Source organism: Octodon degus, unplaced genomic scaffold (genome assembly GCF_000260255.1).
Source record: "Octodon degus isolate 3935 unplaced genomic scaffold, OctDeg1.0 scaffold00018, whole genome shotgun sequence".
NCBI lineage: Eukaryota > Metazoa > Chordata > Mammalia > Rodentia > Octodontidae > Octodon > Octodon degus.
The window spans coordinates 17,094,659-17,121,159 of record NW_004524594.1 but is presented as its reverse complement, the minus strand read 5'-3'; the positions used below and the strand labels follow the sequence as shown (position 1 = coordinate 17,121,159).

General features: G+C 45.9%; 1 protein-coding gene across 3 annotated transcripts in view; it reads right to left on the bottom strand.

Annotated features, from left to right (window-relative positions):
* Window positions 1-26,501, bottom strand: part of Kcnq1 (potassium voltage-gated channel subfamily Q member 1) — a 339,994-nt gene that overhangs the window by 60,932 nt on the left and 252,561 nt on the right. For all 3 annotated transcript variants that reach the window (XM_004627089.2, XM_023710529.1, XM_023710528.1), the window contains exons 12-15: window positions 15,016-15,091; window positions 11,368-11,462; window positions 10,684-10,730; window positions 9,571-9,632 (exon numbers count right to left, since the gene is read on the bottom strand). In XM_004627089.2, coding sequence (XP_004627146.1) covers window positions 9,571-9,632; window positions 10,684-10,730; window positions 11,368-11,462; window positions 15,016-15,091 — 280 coding nt within the window. The remainder of the gene's footprint in view (window positions 1-9,570; window positions 9,633-10,683; window positions 10,731-11,367; window positions 11,463-15,015; window positions 15,092-26,501) is intronic.

The following is a 26,501-nucleotide window of genomic DNA, read 5'->3' as shown; positions in this document are numbered from 1 at the left end:
TATGCAGTGTGTTAATTATTGAAACTGTCCTACCGATTTGATTTGAAACTGTCTCATTGCTATTTGTTTATCAATAAAATTATGGCAAAAAATAAACTAATAGAAATCAGTAGTACAAAATAAATAAATAAATAAATAAATAAATAAGAAAGGTATGGTTTCCCTAAAAAAAAAAAATACTGAATGCATTCAACAGCCTATTAGACACGGTTGAAGAAACAGTCAGAGTAAACTAGAAGATGGATTAGACAATTTTCCAGAATACAGGGCCGGGAGACATAGTGATACAGAAAGAAAAATAGATTGAGAGACAAAGTGAGAGGGTTTGCCACATGTCGGATGAAAATTCCAGAAGGAAGTAGTGATAATGATGCTAAAGTTGAAGAGATACTGGTCAAAGATAACAGAGTTGATGTAAGACACCAAACCACAGAGGAAGGCAATTCAAGTAGAATGAACAAAAATACAGCCCATTAACAATGCAGAACATGATGGCTGGGCATGGGGACACATGTCTGTAACCCTAGCACTTGGGAGGCTACAGAAGGAGAATTTCTGTGAGTTTGAGGCCAGCCTGAACTACATAGCAAGACTCCACTACAAAAACAGAGAGAGAGAAAGACAGAAAGAGAGAAAGAGAAACAGAGAAAGAGAGAAAGAGAGAAAGAAAGGGGGGGGAGAAAATGTAGAAATCAAGCTAAAAAAGAAATGTAAGGAGAAAAACCCATCTTTGTCTTTTTCCTCAATGGTAACAATGAAAGCCAAAAAGCAATTTAATTTTGTTTAATAGTGAGCCTACATTTGATAAATGGTATGTCTTATTTACTGTCTTGTGGTTCTGAGGATTGGACCCAGGGCCTTTGCTGCGATATACATCCTCAGTGGTTATTTACTTTTTATGTTGAGAGAGGGCCTTGCTGGTTGCTAAGTTTCCAAAGCTGGGATTGAATTTGCCATCTTCCTGCTTCAGCGTCCCAGAGTGCTGGGCTTGGCATGTAGCACCATGCCCAGCCTTGAAAGAAATATTTTTAAAGAACAACAATAAAATGATCATTTCCAAATAAAATCTGAATGATTTTTCTCTTTATTGAAGGAAATTCTAGCGAATGCTTCCACCAAGGGGGAAAAAAAAGATAAGGGGATAAGGTGAAAAGCAAGTGATAAACAGTAAAGCTTAAAAAAGGTGACAAGTGACAGATGAGAAAAATTAAACAAATACCGATGGTATCAAACACCACCAGTTAGTAGTTAACAAAACGACAAGACCTGTATGTCAGGAGGAAAGTGAGCAGAGTTAAAGTGTCCTACAGTTCTTGTTTCTTTACAGATGTAGGTAACCATGGTAACTGTCACGTATAATAGAATACATTGTTGGTAATAGAATATACAACTCCACAACCAGTAGACAGAAAAAAATAGATTTATAAATGATCAACACACCAAGAGGGAAGAAAGAGAATTTTTAAAAAACTTAGTACAAGTGGAAAGTACAAACTATACTGCTAGGAATCAACCCAAATACAATAGAAATGACATTATGTGTAAATGTATTACATGACCATTAAAATGGAGTCATGTAGCATTTGCAAAGAACACATCCGGGACATATGGTTTTAGGATTGCTAAAAAGAGACTTAAGAAATCTGCTATCAAAGTCAGAATTTTAAAAAGGCACAAGAAAACTATAGACCAAAATCCTTTCTGAACCTATATAGACACAAACACTCTTAACAAAATATTAGCAAAATGACTCTAGCAACAGATAAAAGGATCATGCACCATGACAAGGTGGGATTCATCCCAGAAATATGAAGTTGATTTAAGACCCCCAAAATCAGTTAATGTATTATACATGTCAATTGAGTAATGGGGGGAAAAACACTATTTGATCATCTTGATAGATACAGAGAGAGCATTTGAAAAAAATCAAACATTCATTTATTATAAACACTCTTAAAAACTAGGGATAGGAGGAAATATCCTGAGTCTGATAAAAAGCATCTATCGAAAACCTAATGTCATCCTGGAAGAAGATAGGTAATGCTTCTCCTTGCAAGCAGTAAGGGTGGAGTAGGGACATAGGAGAGACAGAGACTGAAAGCAAGAATGAGGAAGGGCAGGAGAGAAAAGGAAGAAAGAATGGAGAAAAGGAGGGAAAGAAATTCATGGCATTCTGACTGAAGGGAAGAAATAAAACTTTCTTCATTCTCATATAACATGACCTGACATGTAGAAAATCCTACAGAAATCAATGGCAATAAAAACTACTAAAATTAATAGAATGAATTTATAGTTTACAAGATTAACATATGGGGAGATGGCTCAGTAGAATAAGCACTTCCCTGGCAAGCACAAGGGCCTAAATTCAATCCTTGGTTTCATTAAAAAAAAAAAGATTAATATAAAAGCTAATTGTATTTCTATATACTAGCAGTGGATAATTCAAAGGTAAAATTAAGAAAACAATGGCATGCATCAATAAAGGCCTGACAAATAGAAATAAATTTAATATATTTCAGTGTATTATATTTTATACAATTTATACATTGAAAAACCACAAAATACTACTGAAAGAAATTAAAATAGATCAAATACATGGAAGAATATATTATGAAATCTAAACAAAGAAAGGGGATATAACTGAAGGACCATTTTATAGTGAAAAAATTATATATCTGTATGTACAAATTAGGTTAGATATACAGCTACTTTCTCTTAGTTCAATGAGAAAATTTATTTAGACAAGATATCATGTCTGCATCTTATACAATGAATAACTATTATGAAGACAACAATATGCAATGTATTAATGATTGTAACTATCCTAACCTGTTTTGAAACTGTCTTATTGCTATTTCTTTCTCAATAAAATTAATTTTTAAAAAAGAATATATTATGTTCTTAGATTACAAGACTAAGTTTTACTAACATGCCAGCTTTTCCCAAATGGATCTATAGATTCAGTATAAGGCCTATCAAACCCTAGTAGTCTCTTTACTTTTTTGCTAAAAATTGACAAGTTGATTCTAAATTTATATGAAAATTCATAGATTCTACAATGCAAAAAGAATTTGGGAACAAACCATAAATTAGATTTATACTATTTGATTTCAAAACTCAATGGAAAGCTACAATAATCAAGACAGTACCACGTGTGTTTAAGGTTAGGCAGACAGACTAATAGAATGGTGAATCCACAAAGAAACCCATGCAGTTCTGGTCATTTAATTTTTGATAAAGATGCCATGACAACTTGATGAAGGAAAAAGTCTTTTTGACAAACAGCGCTGGGCTACTGGATATCCATAAGTACAAAAGGAAAAACAAAAAACAGACTTTACCTCAATAGTCCCCCCCTCCATATTATCTGAGAATAGAGACCTAAATGGAAGAGATAATTCTCTACAATTTCTAGAAGAAAAAAAAATGTTTATGACCCTAGATTAAGCAACGAGGTCTTAGAACATTAAAAGCATGAACTATGCAAGAAAAGACAAATTGGACTTCATTAAAATTAAAAAGTTCTGTGATTTAAAAGACACAATTCAGAAAATGAAAAGACAGCCATGGAATAGAAGAACTATTTGCAAGTCATACATCTGATAAAGGACTTGTATCCAGAATATATTAAAAAAAAAAAAAACTCTTGCAACTCAATAATAGAACAGACTACTTAATTAGAAAATGGGCAGGAGAGTTGAATAAACATTTCACCAAAGAAGTCTATGAATGGCTAATAAGCACATGAAAAGTTGCTCAACATCATTAGTCATTAGGGAAATGCAAATCAAAACCACAATGAGATACCATTACATACTCACTAACAGGGCTAAATTAAAAAAAGATTAACTATACGATGTCATTGTAAGGCAGAGGAGAAAGTGGAACCTTTATACATCACTGGTGGGAAAACAAAAATCCCTTTGGAAAACAGTTAAGAACTTTCTTAGAAAGTTAAACAGAAATTTACCCTATGATTTCTCAGTAATGATAGATCAAGTAGATAAAGACATTCCGAAGAGGATATAGAAGATTTGTACAAAACAATTAACAAGCTTGTTCTAGGGGCTATAAACACAACCCCATACCCGCCAACCTCAGAATACACATTCTTTTCAAGTACAGAACAAAAATGGACCATATATTTTACCATAAGCCATATTTCAAAACATTCCAAAGGATTGATATCATACGGACTCCTTTCACTGACAACAGAGCAATATTATTAGAAAGTTCTACCACAGTAATAACAGTGACAAAAACCACACAGCAAAATAACTCCTGGGGCAGACAAGAGGTCATGGTGGAGATTAGCAAATGATGTAACTGAATGAAAATTAAAACTAAATGCTACTTATTAAAATATGTGGGATGCAGTTTGAGTGATAGTTAAAGGAAAAATTTATAGCCTTAAATCGTCTAAATAACTGTAATGCTATTGTCTTCAGTACCATAGAAATCCAGAAAGTCTGAAAATTAATAATTAGCCAACTTAAGAAGTTGAGGAAAGCAACATATTAAGGCTAAGTAAATAGAAGGGAGAAAACAAAGAAAAATAAATGAAGCAAAATAAGAACTACAACAGAAAATCAACAAAGCCAAAAGTTGGGTGGAAATATTAATAAAATTCATGACTAGCTGGAAACCTTGTTGACCTTTGAGGAAAAACAGTTAAGACCCAAATAATCAATGTAGGGAATAAAAAGGGTACAAAACAATAATACTATAGATATCAAAGTACTAAATGCCAATAAATTTGAAAACTAAGATAAAATATATAAATTCCTCATATATACTGGTTTCCAAACCCAATGTAAGAAGAAACAGAAAACCCAAACAGTCAATAACGCTTTAAAGTCACTGAATCAGTAATTAAGAAATTGTCTTACAAAGAACAGCAGGCTTAAGTTCCACTGAACATTCAAGTGAAAAAAATTTTTTCTTTTTTTCCAATACCAGGGATCGAACTCAGGACCTGCTAGGCAGGCACTTATGCCACTGAGCTATTTCCCTAGCCCCTGAAAAAAAAATTTTTTTAATATTGCGCAGAATATTCTAGTACATTCTATAAGAGGGAACTCTTCTTATCTTAGTGTAAGAGTATCACACAAATGTATAACCAAAACCCGATAAGGAAGAGTAAGAGAGGGAAGCTCTACGCATGAGTCTCACGCCGAAGTTTTGATGCGAAAGTCTGAACCAAACATTAGCAAGTAGACTTCAGCAATGTTTAAGAAATAATATACAATGTGAGGACCTACAGTTTGCAGGCTAGATAAATAATCCAACTGGGAGAAGAGAAAAGCCTGTACTCAGCAGGACATAAGGCTGAAGAACAAGGATGAATGGCATGGAGGCAGCTTTTGGGGGGACCCAGAGGAGCTGCCTAGGGTGGCAAGGCCTGAGGACTGCATCTGGGAGGAGGGGCCGAGTGAGAGTCTAGGGCAGATTTGGTAGCTCCAAGGACGGCTAGTGGAGGGGGAGTCCAGTGTGAGGTGCCGGTAGGGGCTCCCCACTAGATGCTTTCTGACCTGGGGCCTGGAAATCCAGCACTCCCATGTTCTGCTCTGAGCTGCGAACATTTCCCACAAAAACAGAAAGAAAATCTCCCAGCCTTCTGTGCCGCTCCTATCAGCGCAGCAGCCTGAACTTAGATTGCAAAATAAACAAGGCCCAACATCAACACCGTGGCAGGCCTGGGAAAATCTGAGAATACAGGTTAAGAGGAAGATGGGCACCGCTTGCTTAGTGGGTTCCTCAGAGAACCAGGGGAGGCCCAGAGGGGCCGCTCCTAAGTGCTATTACAAATTCTGCTGCTGGATGACAGCAACCTGCACCTACCCGCAGCCCCTCCCCCTGGCCACGGCTGCACTCCCCCAGCCTTGACCCTCAGCGCTGGCCCCAGCCTCTTCTCAAAGGAACCCTTATGTTTATGAAACACTTTCTCATTCCTGCCATCCCTCTCCACCTCAGCTCTCCCTGCCCTCGTCTACGGCCTTGGAGTCCAGCTGTTTGCCTCACTAGCTGTGTACACTCAGGTGACCAAGAAACTTCTCTGGCTTTAGTTAACCCACCTGTGAGAGGGAATTCATTTGGGCAAGTGAGAGCCCTTTTCAGAATAAAGAAGATAACAATGTAAGTTGAAAGCTGAATAAGCATGAAGCGGCTTGTGGAGTTTTAAACATGAGCACACCAACTGTTCAAGCCTCTCATTTGATAATGGAGGAAGGGCAGTGGAGAGCAGGGCTGAGATTTGAGGAGGTTCTTGAGTCCAGGGTTGTGGGTAGGAACATAAGGCTTAGCCTGTGGCCAGGCCAGGCGCAGACGTGGTCAGTGGCTCCGGGATGGGGTATCCTACAGGAAAAATGCAGGGCTCTGAATGGGAGTAGAAATAGCCCGCAGCTGAGCAAAAGTTACACAAAACCCTGGAGACTTTGCAAGGGAGTCCATGGAGTCCTCTCTAAGGTGGGTACCTGGCCCAGACACGAGGGTGGAAGGGGGGCCCCCAATCAAGGAAAGTGAGGCACTCCTGAATACACTCTGTGGGCTTCTTCAGGTAACTCCTTGCACGTGGATGTTTGAGGCTCCCCTGCACCTCAGAATGAGCCCCTCCTGAAAGTGGGGGGTAGCTGGCTGTGAGTGTCAAAGGCCCCTTCTCTGTTCCCCTTGGGTCCTGGTCCAGCACCTGGATGATCCAGCCTGGGACAGGATTCATTTCGGGAGTGAGAATCTGAGGGCTGCAGCCTTGACTGCCTCGGCCCCACGGCCAGCCTGGAGGATGGGAAGTGAGGGGAGGGTTGGGTGGGGAAAGCCCAGGGACTCTGGCTGGAGCTGGCCGACCAGGCAGGCACTGGCTCTGCTGTGGGCCCGCCAGTCTCTGAGGGATTTCCTGTCCCCTACTTCCTGAGGTCAGCAGGATTGCACTTGGGTTGTTTATGGTCCCGATGGCTACATTGATAACTGCGATAATGTGAGGCCCAGGCCACGCCACTGTGTCCTTTGGGCCCAGAGAAGCCCTTTCCCAGGGTCTGTCCCTACGGGGGAAGCAGTCATTGGCAGAAGAGGGGCTGGGCAGACTGCCATGGGTGGAGGCAATGCTGCCAGGAACTGCTGCCACTCTGGTCAGCGCATCTCCTTTGGCCCCTTGACGAACAGCTTGGGTCCAAATCTGACAGGGTGGGAGGCAGAAAAGCAGAGCCCGTGAAGCCCCCTGCTGCAGAATCTCCCAGCATCCTGGCAACCCTGGCCTAGAGCCTGGGAGTGCTGAGACTGGGGGCTTTGTCATTTGATCCCAGTTTTGTCCCTGTGCCTTGGCTGCAAGAATCAAGCACTCTTGAAAACGTGGGTCTCTGTGTCAGAGCTGATGAAACACAGAGATGCCATTTTGTCACTCAGAGCCAGCACTAACCCGTCTTTGCCCACCACAATGACTTTGGGCTCAGACACAAGTAGGCTACAGATGGCCATGACTAAAGCCTGAGAAGAGGGAAGGGGCTTTTCAGGAGATACTCTCTGCCACCACCGTCATCTCTCAGAGGACACCAGGCTCCTGGTCGTGGCTTAAGGGGAGGGGTCAGTGATCCATGGGGCGGTGGGCAGAGCCATAAGAAAGGCCTGGGAAGTCAGGGAGGGGATTAGAACTAGACTTGGCAGGATACTAAGGAATGGCTGCGGGTGGTGCTCACAGAGCTCCTGGGGTCAGGCAGGTTCACACAGCTCAGCACACGTTGTCAGGAAGAGTCTACCATGATATAGGCCAGTGGTGGGAGACAGCACAGCTGCCTTGATCGGGAATGCACATGGGCTGAGTGAGGAGGTCCGGCTGGGAGCTGGGATTACGCTGAGGCTCTTTCACAACTTCCTTTGCTGTCTAGACATGCCCGGCCTGGGCTCAGCACAGGGAGGGGCCCTGCTAATCTGGGGCATCAGCCTCGAGCCACTGGGTCCATGTGCAGAGAGGGAAAGCCATGGCCATCTGTCCTTGCTCTCAGAGGGCAGAGACCAGGCTCGTGAGCGGCTGGACCTGCTCTTATGAACTGACATCTCCTGGGCCTCTGGTCTCATCTTGACAGGTGGGTACCAACTCATACTGTGCTACCTGCCTGGCAAAGGCCATGGTGCCACCCTGCTCAGGCCTGTTCAGGTCCTCCAGTTAGGTCCAGGTGTGGCAGCCTACTGCCTGGAGGCAAGGTCCAAAGTCAGGGTCCCAGTCACCTGGAGCCCGGGCTGCCTGCTCTCTGCTTGATTCCATTTACTGCTCTAAGGAACTACAGCCATCATAGGCTAGGAGCAGCTTGTATAGGTGGGGACAGGGGGCTTCATCTGGGGCCAGGTTGGGCAGGGCAGGAATAGAGCCACTCCTGCATGGGCCCAGCCAGGCCCACCTGCCCCACTGCAGCGACTGGAAGTGAGCCAGAGCTGGGTGTTGCTGGGCAACCCAGCAAGGCAGGCAGCACTCCCTGCCCAACTGAAATTCCTCTATTTTTAGCCACTCAGTAACTTCAGATAAAATCCATGTAGACAGACGAGCTGCCCAGCAAGATAAAAGCCCGCCTCAAACCACAGACTTCAAAGGGCAGCAGTAGGTGGGGCCCAGCCTGAAAAAGGGCTCCACTTGGTCCAGAAACTCCTGTGGCTCCTGGGCTACCCTGTGCAGAGGTTCTGGGCTGAGTGGCTGATGACAGCCAGCAAGCTTGGCAGGCAGTGGGGCATCCCTGTGGCCCAGTTCATTCAGGCCCTGGCATTTGGGAGTAGAGGCCAACCAGGCCACAGAGGAGGCTAGCGGAGATGCTGTACCCCACCTGGACACCTGTGGCCCTAATTAAGACCCTCCTGTGAAGGCTGATTGTGGCCTGACAGGGTGGGGCTAGGAAAACCCATCAGCCCAACCTGAGCTGACCCCTCCACAATACAGTCAGATCCAAGATAAGCAGAAGATGCCCCTTCCCATGAACCAGTCCCAGCCAAGCTGTTGTCTGAGCCCTGGCCTGCCCGAAGTAAAGGCTTCAGACAGCTGAGTCCACAGGAAGCCACATACCAGGCTGCTACTGCCACCACTCCCTCAGGGTACAGCCAGAAGGCTCTTGGAACATAAAGCATGCACATGAGGTGTCAGGAAAGAGTGGGTCCAGTTGAAGGCCCGATGTGCCCAGCCTCAAAGTCTCAGGCCCTCCACTCAGGACAGAGGCAGAAGCATGGGCCTGGGTTAGCCAGGTGAAGGTAGCCAGCAGAAAGACACCTAGTAGCCTTAGTGGTAGGATCTCAAGAACTCCGGGGAGAGACTGGCAGCACCAGTGCAGGCACCACTTACCAGAGGACTAGAAATCATCCCGTCCAGGCCCTTCCCATGGGGATCGATACCCAGCCAGGTGGCTAAGCCCCTGTTAGGGGAGGGATGTGTGAGCCACAGTGAATATGGATGGGGGAGGGCACCGCATATTCCAAGCTCCTATCCAAGTCCCCAATGCACGCTCAAGACAGAATAGGGGGATGAGAAGCTGCCTTTGGGGCACTGAGCTGGTGCTGAGGAGCTGACCACGCTGGCCCACTGGGTCAGATGCTCGAGCCTACCTTGTCTTCTACCCGGTTCAGGCGGGCACCGATCGTGTTGCTGCCGCGGTCCTTGCTCTTTTCTATGGGGGTAAAGCACTAATATCAGGGATGTACGCTGGGAGGGGAGGTGATCCCTGACTGACTTAGGGAGCAGAAAGGCCAAGCAGAGGGAGCTAAGGGTCAACAAGCCGAACCTATGGGGCCAGTTGTTTTTGCTTGGGGGATGTGTGTGTGTGTGTGTGTGTGTGTGTGTGTGTGTGTGTGACACTGGGGATTTAATCCAGGTCCTTCCTATGGAGCTACATGCCAGGCCATTTTTGAACTTCTTAAATCTTGAGACCCAGAAGGCAGGAATTACAGGTGTGTGCCACCATGCTCAATAAGGCTGTCTTTTAAAGTGCTTCGCTGGGTGGAGCATTAGGAGTTAGTCTGTTGGGAGGGGCAGTGTGGACCTGGGCTCTGTCCCTGTGCCCCAGCTTTGAGACCTCTGGTGGCTCTGGGGGATGTCAGGTGGGGTGGGACGCACCTGGCGCAGAGCTGCCTGCTGTGCAGACTCATGACACTGGGCCCTGCGCCAGGCCAGGGAATCCTGCTGGCCAGCAGCCCTGCCACACCAGCCTGTGCTGTGAGGTTCTGTTAGAACCTTGGCCAGGGTCCTACAAAGAACGAACCTCCCCCATCCTTCCCTGGCATGACTCAGACTCTGCCCAGAGGACCCGAGGAGCTGGGCCAAGCCAGAGAACTGGCATGCACAGAGCTGCCTGCTCCAAACCAGAGTCCATGCCAATAGCCCAAGTCCTGGGTGTCTGCTCGCTCCACCTAGCCCCCAGCCCAGGGCCCTGCACCCCTAGGACCCCTCCTAAAAAGCAGTCTTCAGATCACACTTTCACACCCAGGGCATACCCCTGATGTTCAGAAACTGTCATTCAGAGACCAAAGTGAATCTTTACATAACCTGCAAATTCCTTGGTAAAGTGTGTCCCTGGCTGTCTTCCTCAGGTGGCATCTGCCTGACTTTTGCTTTATGTCATACACTGTGGAGGCCCTAATGCCCTCTCTCATGGTGCTAAGAGGAAAGAGGTGAGAGAGGCCAGTGTGGACTGCCATATCCAGCCCTGGGGAAGAACCCACCTGAGATGGGGATGAACAGGGAGGGCTTCCCGATGGACTGGTCCAACCTGAAAGGGAAGGAGATGGAGAGCAGCTCACACCCCTCCCCAGGTACCACTGGACAGGCTGATGTGCCTACTCACTTGGGGACCACCCAGCACTGCCCTTAGGCGGCTCCTGGGCCACAGGAGCCCATATTCCTAAAAGGACCAGCAGGAAGCTCAGGGATCAGTGGTAGCAGCTGTGTCATCTCTTAGACCCCTTCTCAGGTCAGGCAAGTGGAGTCAGCCATTGGAGAAGGCCTTAAAGGCCTGGCTCCACTGTGGCTAGGGCTGGGTGCCCTATAACACATGGAGCTAAGTTCCCAGGCTAGCCCACCATGGAAGTACAGCTGGGATAAGCCTGTGATGGATGCCAAAGACTATGACATTTCCAAGGGGACAAGGATCCAAACCAGAATTCTAGAACATGCTGCTTCTTGATGGTTGGAGTCCCCAGCTACAGACCCAGCAGTGGGCAGAGCTATAAGGGGTCAGACCCCTGGACGTGGTGGCTGGGGGTAGGTCTTGGGGACAACTCAAGGTGCTTTCTCTCTCAGCCCAGTGGAGCAGACAACACATATTATGAGGATAAAGCAGGGATACCTGGTGTGAATACACCATGGTGGCCCCAAGTGCCCATGTCCCACACCCTACTTGTGCCCACCTTCGCTGTAGCTCTTTGATTCGCACCATGAGGTTGAGGTGGCCCTGAGAGTATTGCTCGATGACATCCCGCACGTCATAGGGCTTCCGTGCTTGCTGCAGGCCAGAAAGACATATGTCACTCCCCTGCATCCTGCAGGCTCAGCTCTAAATGCAGGTAGTGATGTGGACAGTAATAGGACAGGCCTGGCCCAGAGGACATGCATAGCAGAACTTGTCCTCATGGTTTGGCTACTATTGCCTGGGGAATCCCTGACCATCAGCTGAGCCTCTTAGAGGCCTTGGGCTATGAGCTCAGCCTGTTAGGGGTCTCCTAGGCCATCAGCTTGGCTCTTGGCCCCTGAGCTATCAGTTCACCCTCTGCAGGTCCCTGGCCACTGGCTCAGTCTCTGGGGTCTGTAAAGTGTCAGCCTGTCCTCTGAGCCCTGGTAGTTGCCATGCCTCACACTGGCAGCACCTGCTGTTCTCCTGCCAGCCTCAGGAAGAGCTGACCCATGAGAGGGAGGCACAGCTCTCCACAGCCCTGTATCCTAGGCTGATCCCAAACCTGCTTCTGGGCAGCAGCCCTTGTGTTTGCAGAGGAGGGAGGTGGCAGACACCTGCTTGGGCTCCCACAGCAAGCCTGAGGTTATATGAGGCATGGCAGGTGACCACAGGGTTTCCTAGCCTTGTGCCAGCCCTGACCCCACTAATGGAGCCCAGGTCCAGGTGGTGACATCAGCAAAGACCACAATAAAGAAGATTAAACCTCTAAGAATTGGCCTGGCTCTCATAAGACCTTGCTGTCAGGGGCCTTGAGTAAGGGTCTCCCCAGGGAGCAGCAGCCAGGCCGAGCAGCATCCGATGGTCTGGGAGCCATAAGAACAGGGTGCTATAATTCCAAGGGCCCACAGAAGGGCAGGTTGTGCCCAGGTGCTTTCTTCAGCACTCTGAGAGCTCAACAGTGACAAGCTGGGGTCACTGCCTTCTGTGGGGGAGTTCAAAGTGAGGCATGGGGTAGGTGAGAGAGGGAGGGAGAGAGGCAGGGGAACAAGCTGGGCCAGGGCTCAAGGTGGTACAGCCATGGCCTGGGCTGGACAGATGCTTCTGTTGGTCCCCTAAAGCCTGGGAGCCGGGAAGGACAGAGGTTCCCCACTAACTTGCTATAACATCCGGGCTACTGAGATTATTTTGGATTTACCCTGCCTCCTGCCTGGGTCTGCTTAGGGTTTGTGAAGGCTTTTCTCCTCTGCTAATGTCCCTGTTTCAGTGGGACTGAGAGATGAACTGGCCTGTCCAGTCTGATAAAGAGTGGATGGAGATATTCAATATAAACTTAAAGGCCTAAGAGGCTCTGGCTTTTTGGGGTGCAGGCCAGGGGGCCACTCACCAGGCTGGCAGCCCAAGGCTAGCTGGAGTAGATGGGGTATAGGCAGGCTGGAAGCTGATGTCAGGCTGGAAGTAAGCCAGAAAGTGAGGATGCCCAAGATCTGGGGCCTCACCTCCCTACCCCCACCCCGCCCCACTAAAAGCTCCCCCATCACCTGACTCATTCCTTCTCTCTGGAGGTCTCCTACTTCACACCCCTGCATATTCCATAACGGTCAGCTCTTTGAGGGCACCCTAGCTTGTCCTTGCTCAGAATCCTGTCCCCAAAAGGTCATCTACTGCCTAGTTTATTCAAGATTCCCAAGGGCCTGGGATGCAGGGGAGATGCAGGGTGGGGAGGTGAAAGTTCCTGGCATAGTCTGGAAACTTCCTGGGTCACTGTCAGAACTGCTGTAGAAGCAGAGACCACAGCCTGGGAGTCTGTTCCTCCAGAACTGACACCCAGGCTAGCAAGCAGTTTTCTCGTCTGGGTCACAGTGACAGGTCTATGTGGGTCACTGTGGTTGATCTACTAGCTTGAATTAGGAAACATGAGGGTCTCTATCCTTGGTTAGATGTCCACGGCTCCTAGAAGTGACTCCCAGGGAGACCAGTGTCCACTCCAGCACAGTCCTAACAAGTGTGAACAAGTTCCAAGTTGTTCTATGTCAGGGGTGCTACTCTGTGCCTACAGGGAGTCACTGTCTTGGGCTGGGAATAGTTGTGACCCTAGAGCACCCTTTTGACACTCTGATTCATTACAGTAACATCAGTGGTGGTTTCAGTTGTCACTGCCAAGCTGTTCCCCAGCAAGGAAGACACACTGGTCCTTTCCCCTTGGGGACAGTCCTGCCATGCTTTACCCCTGAAGGGTCCCTGTAGCTTCTTCCCAACTTGGGAGAAGCTGATAAGCTAGCAGGCCACCCCCATGCTCTGCAGCAACTCCCACCCCAGTAGCCACAGTGACAGGTAGAGCCTCTACAAGGGCTGGGGGTGGGGTGGGGGCACAGCGTCCAGATGCCCCATCCATGGGGTTACCAGATGTCCCCAGGACGTCACTGGGTAGACTTCCTGGTGCCGGCTGAGAGGAGCTTTTATTTGTTTCCACAAAGAGCAGCCCCAGGGCTGGTGGGAGTGTGGGCAGTGCAGCCCAGCTGAGTCCTAATAGCCACTACAGTACTGCTATGTGTTAGCTGACCTCTGAGGTGGTTGGCGACCAGGGAGGGGCCACATGCTGCTCCTGCTAGTGGGAGGAGCTCAGCAGAGGGCAAGCACTAGGCCCACTTGGGTCTGTTCTCAGGGCTCAGGATGGTGACAGTGGTAGCAGGTGCTGCTGCAGGGGACTGTCATGAGCCAGGGTGGATGAGACCCGGGTGCACACAGTAATACCAACGCCTTGGGCTCCTGCTGTCAGTACAGATGGGAATAAACTCATGCAGGGGAGTTCTGCGTCCAAAATGCTTATGGAATCTAGAGGCTTTGGGTGACTGGCCCAGGGCCCAGGGTGGGACTGTACTGAGGGAACCATCACTCAGTCTGTTTCAACCAGGTACAGAAGGCATGGCTGGAGCTGGGTTCAGAGCTACCATGAAACTGTTGAGGAGCTTAGTTGGATCATCCCCTGCATTGGTGATGAGGGTCTTCTAGAAAGAGAATGGACCCCCCCACCACCATGGGTACCTGTTTCGCATAGCTATATACTGTTCTCAAGGTGAAGATGAAGCCTCACCCTCCCCATGGCCTCTATCACAGGGCTGTCCCTGCAGGAGAGAAGGAAGCCTGCCTGCCACCAAGGCCATCCTTTATAGGCCTTGGACATTGCGGGCTCAGGAGACCCATCCTGGAGGAGCTGTTGGTGGCCACTGGAAGCCCAGAGCTGCAGCCCTGCCCAGCCAGGAAACCTTATCCTCTCCTGACGACATGGGCTGTGGGTAGGGGAACAGAAGGCAAGAGCACTGCACTAGCCAAGGACTTCTAGGGCCCTTTCTGCTCACTCTGATGACATCTGCCCTTCTGTCACTGATGCAAGTTTGTATGACAGTGACAGTGATCCCCTGAGACTGCTGTCTCTTGAGTAGTGAGGAAGAAAGATGCTTAAGTTGGGCTTCAAGAAAAGATGCTCCGAGGGTCCTACTCTCTTGAGGAGAGGAGGCTTCCCAGGAATAGCATTGTCTTCACGGGATGTCTGAAGGTGAGGGGCTGGTCCTGAACAGGTCTTCCTGAGTAGCCTCCCTCCTGGGTAGTGGTGCCACAGGAGTTGCAATGGGGTGTGGGAGTATGGATGGATTCTGCCAGGACTCACCTGGAATTTCTTCTTGGCCACAAAGTACTGCATGCGCCGGATGACCTTGATGGTAGCCCGGTGGTGCTCTCTCAGCCTGCAAGTGGAGATGGAGAGGAATGTGTGAGTGATGACATGTGACTGCCATCCCTGTGACACTGTCAGAGGTTCGAGTACCTTGCTGAAGGTGGATAAAATCCTTTGTGAATAAGAATGGGGTGGAGGTCTGTAAGACCCTGTCCTGGTGGGGATCCAGGGAAGGTGGAGATAATGGGCCTTTGCCAGTGAAAGGTTTGCTTTACCCATGGATGGTCAAAGAGATCCCTCCTTATCTTTGTTATTTTATAATGGGAAAAGAGGGTCTAGGTCTTTGGTCTACAAGGGCTGCACCTCTAACTCATGGTAGTCAGGGGGAAGCTCCTTTACAGGGGAAGCTTCCTTACTTCAGGTTCTCCTGGGTCAATGCAGTGTGTGGGGTATAAGCATGTGAAGGCTGGGGTGTGGGACAAGATAGCAAGGGAATCTGAGTTCTGCTCCAAGGATTGCATGGGTTTGTCTCTAAAGTGCCTTCTAGGAACAAAAGTCCTTTGAGAAATATCACTGACAGCCTTTCTGCTGGTGGACACCGCGGAGGAAGCATCATCAGGCTCTCTTCCGACTGCCGTCATGTCTAAGTCAGAGTCTCCCAAGGAGCCCGAACAACTACGGAAGCTCTTCATCGGAGGGCTGAGCTTTGAAACAACTGATGAGAGTCTGAGGAGCCATTTTGAGCAATGGGGAACACTCACAGACTGCGTGGTAATGAGAGACCCGAACACCAAGCGTTCCAGGGGTTTTGGGTTTGTCACTTATGCCACTGTGGAGGAGGTGGATGCAGCCATGAATGCAAGGCCACACAAAGTGGATGGAAGAGTTGTGGAACCAAAGAGAGCTGTCTCAAGAGAAGATTCTCAAAGACCAGGTGCCCACTTAACGGTGAAGAAGATCTTTGTTGGTGGCATTAAAGAAGATACTGAAGAACATCATCTACGAGATTATTTTGAACAATATGGAAAAATCGAAGTGATTGAAATTATGACTGATCGAGGCAGTGGAAAAAAGAGGGGCTTTGCTTTTGTAACTTTTGATGACCATGACTCTGTGGATAAGATTGTCATTCAAAAATACCACACTGTGAACGGCCACAACTGTGAAGTGAGGAAAGCCCTGTCCAAGCAGGAGATGGCTAGTGCTTCATCTAGCCAAAGAGGTCGAAGTGGTTCTGGAAACTTTGGTGGTGGTCGTGGAGGAGGTTTTGGTGGCAATGACAGTTTCGGTCGCGGAGGAAACTTCAGTGGTCGAGGTGGCTTTGGTGGCAGCCATGGTGGGGGTGGTTATGGTGGCAGTGGAGATGGCTACAATGGATTTGGTAATGATGGAAGCAATTATGGAGGTGGTGGAAGCTATAATGAATTTGGCAATTACAACAGTCAGTCTTCAAATTTTGGACCCATGAAGGGAGGAAACTTTGGAGGCAGAAGCTCTGGGCCCTATGGAGGTGGAGGCCAATATTTTACCAAACCACGAAATCAAGGTGGCTATGGTGGCTCCAGCAGCAGCAGTAGCTATGGCAGTGGCAGAAGGTTTTAAACACTTCCAGGAAACAAAGCTTAGCAGGAGAGGAGAGCCAGAGAAGTGACAGGGAAGCTACAGGTTACAACAGATTTGTGAACTCAGCCAAGCACAGTGGTGGCAGGGCCTAGCTGCTACAAAGAAGACATGTTTTAGACAATACTCATGCGTATGGGCAAAAAACTCGAGGACTGTATTTGTGACTAATTGTATAACAGGTTATTTTAGTTTCTGTTCTGTGGAAAGTGTAAAGCATTCCAACGAAGGGTTTTAATGTAGACCTTTTTTTGCACCCATGCTGTTGATTGCTAAATGTAATAGTCTGATCATGACGCTGAATAAATGTGTCTTTTTAAAAAAAAAAAAAAAGAAAAGAAATATCACTGACAAAGAAACATAAGATTTGGTACCTATATGCACAGCAAAGGGGACCTGAAGCAAACATGACCATGAGGAAACTGTGGGAGTGTTGTTCTGTTTATGAAACTCATATACACCCATCACCCACTGGAGATTCCCAAGACAACAATGCTCCACATCCGTGGTGAAAACAGTGATGGAAGGCGTCAGCCAGCTCATGCCCCTAATGAGAGCAGCCTTGGGGATTTGATAGGAGGGGGGCCCAGAAACATCCCAAGTTTTGGGCTCTGACTCTTGTAGACTCCAGCCATGAGTTTAGTGAGATCTTCTGCCCATGATTTTTTTGCCCACTGGAGGAAAAAACCAATGTGCAATAGAAACATAATAGAATTGATCCTCTATATTTTTTTGATACTCAGAATAATGAAAATAGAAGGGAAAAGACAGACCCTAGAAACAGAGCAAAAGATGTGGCACATTCAGTGTCTTAAGTGCCTGTCACACTTCCAATCAAGAGATGGGGCCTCTTCAAAGTTGGCCTGATCTTATGATCTAAGGTGATTGACTTATAATAGTAGGGGATGGACACTAGTGTAACCCATGTGCTCATGGAGTGTGACCACATGAACAAACTTGAGCCCATGAGGTGGAGGGACCACATGGAGGGGAACTGAGGCACCTCAGCCAGTATGGAGCACCAACCACAGACATGAGTATGGCCCTCCTAGGACCCTGCCCCTGAGTGAGCTGTCTGAGCCACTACAAGTCAAGCTGGCAGATCTACTTTCCAGCTGGATCAAGGCCAAATTCCTGACCACAGCATTGTAAGCAAAGACAATGTGTTAAGCCACTAAATTTAGCTGTGGTTTTCTATGCAGCAATAGGTAACTGATAAAAAAATTAAGCATCAAAGGTGGGGCAATGTGACATCAGTCTCCTAAAACACATGGCTCTGATTTGGAACCAGGCATCATGTGAGAACACAAATCACAAGAGGTTGGACTGTCCATAGCTAAGTGACTTTTTGTTGTCTTGTGGGGGTGAGTGCACTTTGATTGGGGGTTGGGTGATGTAAAAGATTATGGCAGAGGGCATAGGAGAGTGAGTTAAAGGACGCGCAAATCCTTTGCAGCTCCTCCTGTTGAGCTCTTGAATCATTTCCACCATGGTAGAAGTGGATCGTGTGTGTTCGTTCTCTCTCTCTCTCTCTCTCTCTCTCTTTTGTGGAACCGGGGATTGAACTCGGGCCCTTGCATTTGCCAGGGAAGCATTTATTCCACTGAGCCATCTACCTGGCAAATACATGGGGGCAGTGTATATATGATAAATGATTTTTTTTTTTTTTTTGCAGAACCGGGGGTTGAACTCAGGCCCTTGAGCTTGCCAGGCAAGTGCTTATTCTACTGAGCCATCTCCTGGGCCCAGCCGGATTGTGTGTTCTGATCCTGGAAATCTTCTGAGTTTCACTTTCATCGTCTTAGAATGCTGCTGTCTCATGGAACATGGCCGAGCTAGCCTGCTGGAAATGCCAGGTGAAGGCAGGCTGAGGTGCCCTGGCTGTTAGCCCGAAGCTCCAGACACATGAGGCTGAGACGACCCAGCCACCACCAGGCCATCATATGAGCACTGCTGCATGGGGCAGCCCAGGTGGGCCCACCCGGCGCAGCACCCGTCTTACCGACCCATGGACACAGGAACAAACCAATGGCTTGTGGTTTGCATCAGTATTTTATATAAGAACTTTAAAATGACCATGATAAACAGGTTCAAGAAGATAGATCAACGATGGGAAGTTTCTCCAGAGAAATAAAGCTATGAACGAAGAGTAAAATGGAACAGCCAGAACAGAAAGGATAATAATGGAGATTAATAAGGCAACAGGTCAATTTGCAAGAGGAAACAACAGACTAGGAAAGAAAACCTTGGAGAAAATAGCCAGCCTGGAGCATGGAAAGAAAACAGCACTATAGGAAAAGATAAAACAAATAAAAAAAGAAACACAAGATGATAGATTACATGTATTACAAATGGATCAATAGTCCAATTAAAAGATAAATGCTGCTAGATAGGATTAGTGATTACTATATAAATCCATCTTAATATATAAAAATATAGAAAGTTAGATGGTAAAAAGACACAAAAATATATAACATGGTCTAACCAAATGAAAATGGGTATAGATGGGGCCCGTGAGCTAGCTCAGTAGTCTAGGTGCCTGCCTGGCAAACACAAGGTCCTGAGTTTGAGCCCCAGCACCCCTCCCCCCAAAAAAGTATAGATAAACCAATATCAGACAAAATAGATTGATTTTTTTTTTCTTCTTTTTTGCGGAACCGGGGATTGAACTCAGGTCCTTGCGCTTGCCAGGGAAGCGCTTATTCCACTGAGCCATCTCCCTGGCCCCAGACAAAATAGATTTTAAGTACTACTGGCAATAAAGACTGCTTTCTAACTAGAAAGTGCCAATTCAGCAAAAAGTCAATTCTAAATCTTTGTGCACCTACATGTATAATTTGAAATAGAAAGCAAATAGAAAGCAAACTGGTAAAAGGGAACATATAGGACCAGAGTGGAATAGAATACCTCATCCAACAGAGAAGCAGTCAGAGACCAACGTGGGTAGCAACCGGACTAGACAGGTAGAGAAGAGCACCCCAGGGCCGGGGAGATGGCTCAGTGGAACAAGCACTTCCCTGGCAAGCGCAAGGGCCTGAGTTCAATTCCTGGTTCCACCAAAAAAACAAAAAAGAAGAGCACCTCCCACACAGAAGATCAAGTTAGCACTCCAGGTATGCACAGAGCACTTAACAGGAGGACAAATGCAAGGCCTGAAAAGCAGGCTCCAACAGATCTCATACATTAAATCAATGTTCATATATTTTGTGGCCATAGTGAAATTACACTAGAAATAAATTTTGTACACATGACATATACATGCATGCATATATGCACACATATAGACGCATATGAACACACATACACATGCATATACTTGTAGATACTTATGAAATCCACAAATATCTTAGAAAGTAAACCATCCAGATAACCTGAGTCAAAGAAAAAAGTCATATATATCAGAAAATAACTTTACTTGAATAATGAAAATATAACATATCAAAAAGTATAACTAAATAAGAATTCGAGATATCATGAAATATGTGCATGGAGGAAAAATTATACTCTTAAATGCATTTACTAGAAAACAGGAGAGGCTGAGTGAAATTCATCTCAAGAAGTCAGTAAAAAGGGCTAGTCAGATAGCTCAGCAGATCCGGGCCTGCTGTTTCAGCCCCACCCCTGGGGCATGCTGGGACTGAGATTAGGCGTGGTGGTGCGTGACTGTAATCCCAGCTCTTGGGAGGATGTTTACAGGTGGATCACTATGAATCCGATCTAGTAGTGAGTCCCTGAACACTCTATAGACCCTTCCCTAAAATTTAAAAAAAAAAAAATCAAAAAAGGATATCAAATGTAAATCCAAATAGAGTAGAAGGGGTGAAATAACTCAGTGGTCTAAAGCGCCTGCTTAGGCAAACACAGTTCAATCCCCAGCACCACATGCCGCACCAGCCCCACCCACAGGGCAGGCGAAGTAGGCCACAAAAAAAAAAAAAAGAGTAGAAGGAAAAAGGTAAGAAACGTATAAGCAGATGACAATTTAAAACTAACAGTACATTAAAGAAATCAATAATGCCAACCTCTGATTTTCCAAAGAGACAAATAAAATTAAAAAACTTTTAGCAAGCTTGAGAGATGGAGGGAGTCACAAACCACATGTCAGGAGTTACAAATTGAGTAGCACTATGAACCTAGATATATTTAAATAATCTATTCAACAGACAATAAAAACAAAACAATTTGCTAGCATAGATAAGTCATCAAAAACCACAATACAAAGTGCAAGGGCCTGAGTTCAATCCCTGGTTCTGCAAAACAAACAAACAAACCACAATACAAAAAAGAAAACAGAAGAAATAAAAAGACTAATTTTCTAATAGTCATTAAATTAAACTTGGAATTTTAACAATCATCCCATAAAGAGAATTCAAAGTCTAGATGACTTCACCAGTAAGTTTTTCCAAACATCTAAGGAAAAAATATTAACTTTATATAAGTCTTCTTAGAGGATTGCTATGAGATAGTATATTCTTGATACCAAAGTCTGATAAGGATATGTAAAAAATTTTTTAAGTTTATTTATTTATGTGGTACAGGATCTCACCACACAGCTCAGACGCATAGTGATTGTCCTGTCTCAGCATCTTCAGCGCTGGGATTATAGGCGTGCACCACCATGCCCAGTTTCTGTGGCTGGCACAGCATGTAGTACTGGGGATCGAACCCAAGTCCTTGCACTCACCAGGCAGGCATTCAGACAGCCGAGCTATCTCCCCAACCCCTGATGAGGATATTTTAAGACAGAAAAACCAAGGTCATTTTTTTCTATAAACATAGATGCAGATATTATTAACAAACAAGCCAATTGTATTCATTGGTTCCAGGAAAGATACGATCTTGTGTGCCTACTGGTTTAACACTTGGAAGCCAATCAACATAATCATCTCATCAATCATTTCTACTTAACACTGTCTAGAAAGTCCCAGTCCATGTGTTAAGTCAAGAAAAAGTAGATAGCTCGGTGGTCTAAATGCCTGCCTGGCAAGCACAAGGAAACTAGGCTTGATCCCCAGTACCGCACACCTTGCTGGCCCAGAACTGGGCGTGGTAGTGCACACCTGTAATCCCAGTGCTGGGGAGGTGAGACAGGAGGATCACTATGAGTCCAAGCTATAGTGAGACCCTGTACCAAACAAATAAATAAGATTTTTAAAAATAATTTTAAGAAGAAAATAGATTAAAAATATAGTGATTGGATAAGGGAAAATCTGTCATTATTTGCACAGAATATAATCATATCATGTATAACATTCATACATATCTTCAGATAAATTATTGGAATGAATGAATGAATTTAGCAAGAGCACCAGATTTACAGATGGTATATAACAATCAATTATATTTCTATCTACTAATAATTAGAACATGAACTAAAAAGATAGCAATTTAATAACATCACAACCCCCAAAGTACCTAAGGATAAATCTATTTAAATATGAGAGGGCTGGCCAAATAGCCTGGCAGATTAAAGTGCCTGCAAGCAGGTGCAGGGGCTGGGGGTTCAATCCCCAGGCCTGCCATGCCAGCCCCATCCCAGGGGTGCACTGAGATAGCAATAGAGACTGGGTGTGGTGGTGTGCACCTGTAATCCCAGCTCTTGGGAGGCTGTAAACAGGCGGATCACTATAAGTCCAATCTAGTAGTGAGACCCTGAACACCCTGTAGACCTTTCTGTAAAGATACCAAATAAATAAATATGAGTAAGATTTCTATATAGAAAAACACTAAAGAGAGAGAAATTTAAGATACCCTAAATTCATGGAAGAATATATAGTAACACACTTGTATACAAGAAGACTCACTATTAATAAGGTGACTTTCCTCAAAGTGAATTATGGATTACATATGATTCCAGCTTATGTCAGAATATTTTTATTATTTTTTGTTTTGGAACTTGACCAGCCAATCCTAAAATATTTATGGACATGCAAAGGGCCAATAGCTGCAATGATTTTGAAGAGCAATATTAAAACTGGAAGACTTACACAATCAGAATTCAGGAATTGTTGTAGCCACCTGGGTTGTGGCTTAGTGAAACAGCTGAAAGGCCGACATGTATGAGTCCCTGGGCACGATCCCCAGCATCACCCCTGCCCTCCAAAAAGGCCCCATAAAACTGCACTGTTCAGAGAAAGTGGTACTGACAGATGGACAGAGAACATGGGCAGTGGATGGAGTAGGACATTCAGAAGCACAAAACACATGTGGCCACTCAGTTGATAACCCTGGCTCCGATTCCGTGCGAACAGAGAAGAATGTTCCCCATAAATGTACAGGAACAATTGGGACCACAGTAGGGAAAAACAGGAAACATAATCTCTGTGACATACCAGTCACAAAGTAAATTCAAATTAGGACCTAAATTGGACCATGGTGACCATCGAGCCCGTGGAAGACAACAGGAAAATAGGTTCATTATCCTGGGCAAGGCTAAGATTTCTTTAACACAAAGCAAAAAGCAGAAACTATCACAGAAAAACCTTTGAAAACTGGAAGCCTCAATGTCCCTTCTTGGCCTCAGGACTCTCTTCCATCTCAAACCTGACCTACAGAGGGCATGTCACTCCAATCCCTTTCTTCATGACCCCCAATGGCCTGCTGGAAGGCCAGAGTAGGGCTCCACAGGTCCCACACTGTGAAGAGCCTCTACAAGCTGGGCTCAGGTCTAGAGGGTCCAAAGCTATGACCACCAGAGCCTGGATGCAGCCCAGTGAGAACACTCAGGGCTGCAAAGGTCCAACATGCCTCCCATCTAGTCAACTGCCCAGAACAAAATTGTGGCCTTTTTAGCCATCAGTCCCAGACAAAGGGATGGCTTGGAGGTCCTTGTTCTAGCTCTGTTCAGATGACAGTGTGGGCTGACCACTACTCTGAGGATAGCTCTGGCTATCTGGCCTCCATGCTAGACATGACCAACTCCATGATATCAGAGGGAAGGGAGTCCTTGCATCTTTCTTGGGAATTATCTTTTCTTTCCATGTAGTGTTTGGCCTGGGCATATGGCCAAGTGTCCTTCCTTCAAAGAGCCCCGTTCCATTGTTTTACATGTTTATCTCTCCAACAATACCACCCTGTTTAGGAACAGGTTGTTGTGGGGCAGGGATAGGGCATATGCCTTGGTTTACTGGGCTCTGTGGGATGGGCACATCTGCCTGTGAGGGCCGCTCTCTGGCCCTGTGGTTTTAGCATCTATAGGTCGAAGGAGGACATTATTTCCACCCTGCTCAGCCGGAGGTGGAAACAGAGACAGGAAGAGAGCCCCATGGGAAGGAAGACAGATGTCCCAGAGGGGGAGCAGCCACACCATCCTAGGGCAGGCCAGGTGGGGGGCATCGTCCATTGGGAATAGGCCCATTGGGAATTGCTCACGTGCTCCTCATTTGTACACTCACTGATCACCATTCACTCATTCATTAATTCACTTGCTCAGTCATCCATCCTCTGGTTGATTCTGTACCTTACTGCCTCAATTACCCATTAGGATAGCTGCTTCTTGTCGCTCTGTTCATCCCCTATGTATAGGTCAAGGGTTGCCAGGCCCACAGACTGGGCCAAAGAGTCTTGGAGGTGAACCCATGAAGGACTTTGTTTCTGGGTGGTCAAGTTCAAAACCAGAAGACTCAGAGGCGCTGAGCCAGAGTGGGGATGTTGGGCCCCATGAGGGGCCTTCTGTCACATTCAGTGTGCACAGCACCATGAGTGCTACCAAGAGTACCCCCCAGCCCTCAATCCTTCCTAGGAACTCACTCTCTGGGAAAAGTAGATGCACCCTGCCCCGCCACTGAGTTAAACAATAGGAAAGCCTTTCTTCGCACCCTGTCCACAGAGGCGGCCCTCTCTTAACCCTTGTCAATATTTGGTGCTATCTGTATTTTTTTATTTTAGCCATTCTGATAAGTATGTGCTGGTATCTCACTGAGTGTTTCTAATTTGCATTCGCCTCATAGCTAATGAGGCAGCACATCTTTCAGTGTGCTTGTTTGCTACCTACAGATCTTTGGTGAAATGTCTCTTTGTGTCTCTTGCCTCTTTTCCAGGTGGACTGATTTTTTTTTGCTGTTGTTTTTGGAGGGTTCTTTATGTTCTAGATGCCAGCTTGTTGTTGAAGAGGCTTTCACAGCTGTGCTTCCTGTCCATAGCTTGCATTTTCTCCTTTGGCATAGGGTCTTTTAGAGAACAAAAGTTCTGAATTTTAATGAGGTTCACTGGAGCAGTTTTCCCTTAATGGATTGTACTTTGGCATCAAGCAAAAGAACTGTTTGCCCAATTTGCTGAGCATTTTCTCCTATACATTTTTCTAAAGCTTTCAGAGTTTCCAGCTTCACGTGTGAGTCCAAGATTTAGCCTGAAATAATTTTATGTAGGTTGCACAACTCAGGTTAAAGTCCTTTTTATTTATTTTCAGCCAGTGGAAGTCCAAATGCTGCAGCTCCATGTATGAAAAAAGTAACTTGCCTCAGGGCCAGGGAGATAGCTCTGTAGTCTAAGGGCCTGCCTGGCAAGTGCAAGGGGCATCGTCCCTGGGTTTAATCCCTGGGAGTAAAACCAAAACCAGGTGTGGTCGCTTACACCTGTAATCCTAGTGCTGGAAAGGCTGAGACAGGAGGATCACTGAGTCTGAGCTACATTCAAGACCTTGTACCAAATAAATAAGTAACTAAAAGGTTAAAAAAAAAAAAAGTAACTTTCCTCCACCGATTTTTTTTTTTTTTTCATTTTATGTATTTAGTGCAGGGTCTCAACGCAGCTCAGACTCCAAGTGATCCTTCTATTTTCAGCTTCCCCAGAGCTGGGATTATGGGCGTGCGCCACCACGCCCAGACTTGGTTGCCAGCTCACCATGCCCCAGGGGCGGGGCGGGCACCGCATTCGGGACTGGGGATAGAACCCTGGTCCACACACTTGCCAAAGCAGGCACTTAGTCCACTGAGCTATCTCACTGGCCCTCAGGTTGTTTTTTCATCTTTGTCACTCAGACCTATTTGTCTGCATCTGTTTCTAGACTCTCTGTTTTCTTCCACTGACCCGTGTGTCTAGCCTTCCACCAATACCAATATGTTGACTTCTTACTACCTATTAGGCCATAAAAGTGGTAACGTCTGCTACTTAATTTTTTCTTTTCAAAATTGTTTGTTATTCTAGAGCTTGGGCCTTTTCATATACATTTCAGAATATGTTTTTCCATACCTATAAAAATCCTTGTTGGGATTTTGTGATGAATTTATTTATAGAGGCTTCTAGAAGAAATGAAATTTTTACTACCTTGATCCTTTCAAACCATGACCATAGTAGGTCTCCATTTAGATTTCCTTTGACTTCTTTCATGAACATATACTTTCCAACATATAGTGCTGTATATTTTGTTAAATTTAAGTTTGGGCATTGTAGTTTCCCTGGATTAATTATCAATGGCATTGTGTTTCTCATTTTGACTTTCACATATTCATTGTGAACAGACAGAAAAGCATGTGAGCTTTTGCACATTGATCTAAGGTTCTGTGACCTTTGTGAACTCCTAAGTCCAGTAAATTTTTTGCTGTCAATTTCTTGGGATTTTTCTGTACAGGAAATTGTGTCAGCTGTCAGTTTTATGTCTTCCTTTCAAATGTGTATGCCTCATTTTTTTTTTCTCTTCTCTATTGTACTGGCTTTAGCATTCAGTACACCATTGAATAGGAGTGGTAAGAGTCAAAACTTCTCATCTTCTCCCTGTTCCGGGACAGGCTTTCTCACTAGTAAGTATGATGTTAGCTCTCAGGGTTAGTTTTTTGGAAGCCCTTATAGACACTGTGAAATGGGAAGAAATTGTTCAAAAGGAAAAAGGAGGGGCCGGGGAGATGGCTCAATAGGATAAGCGC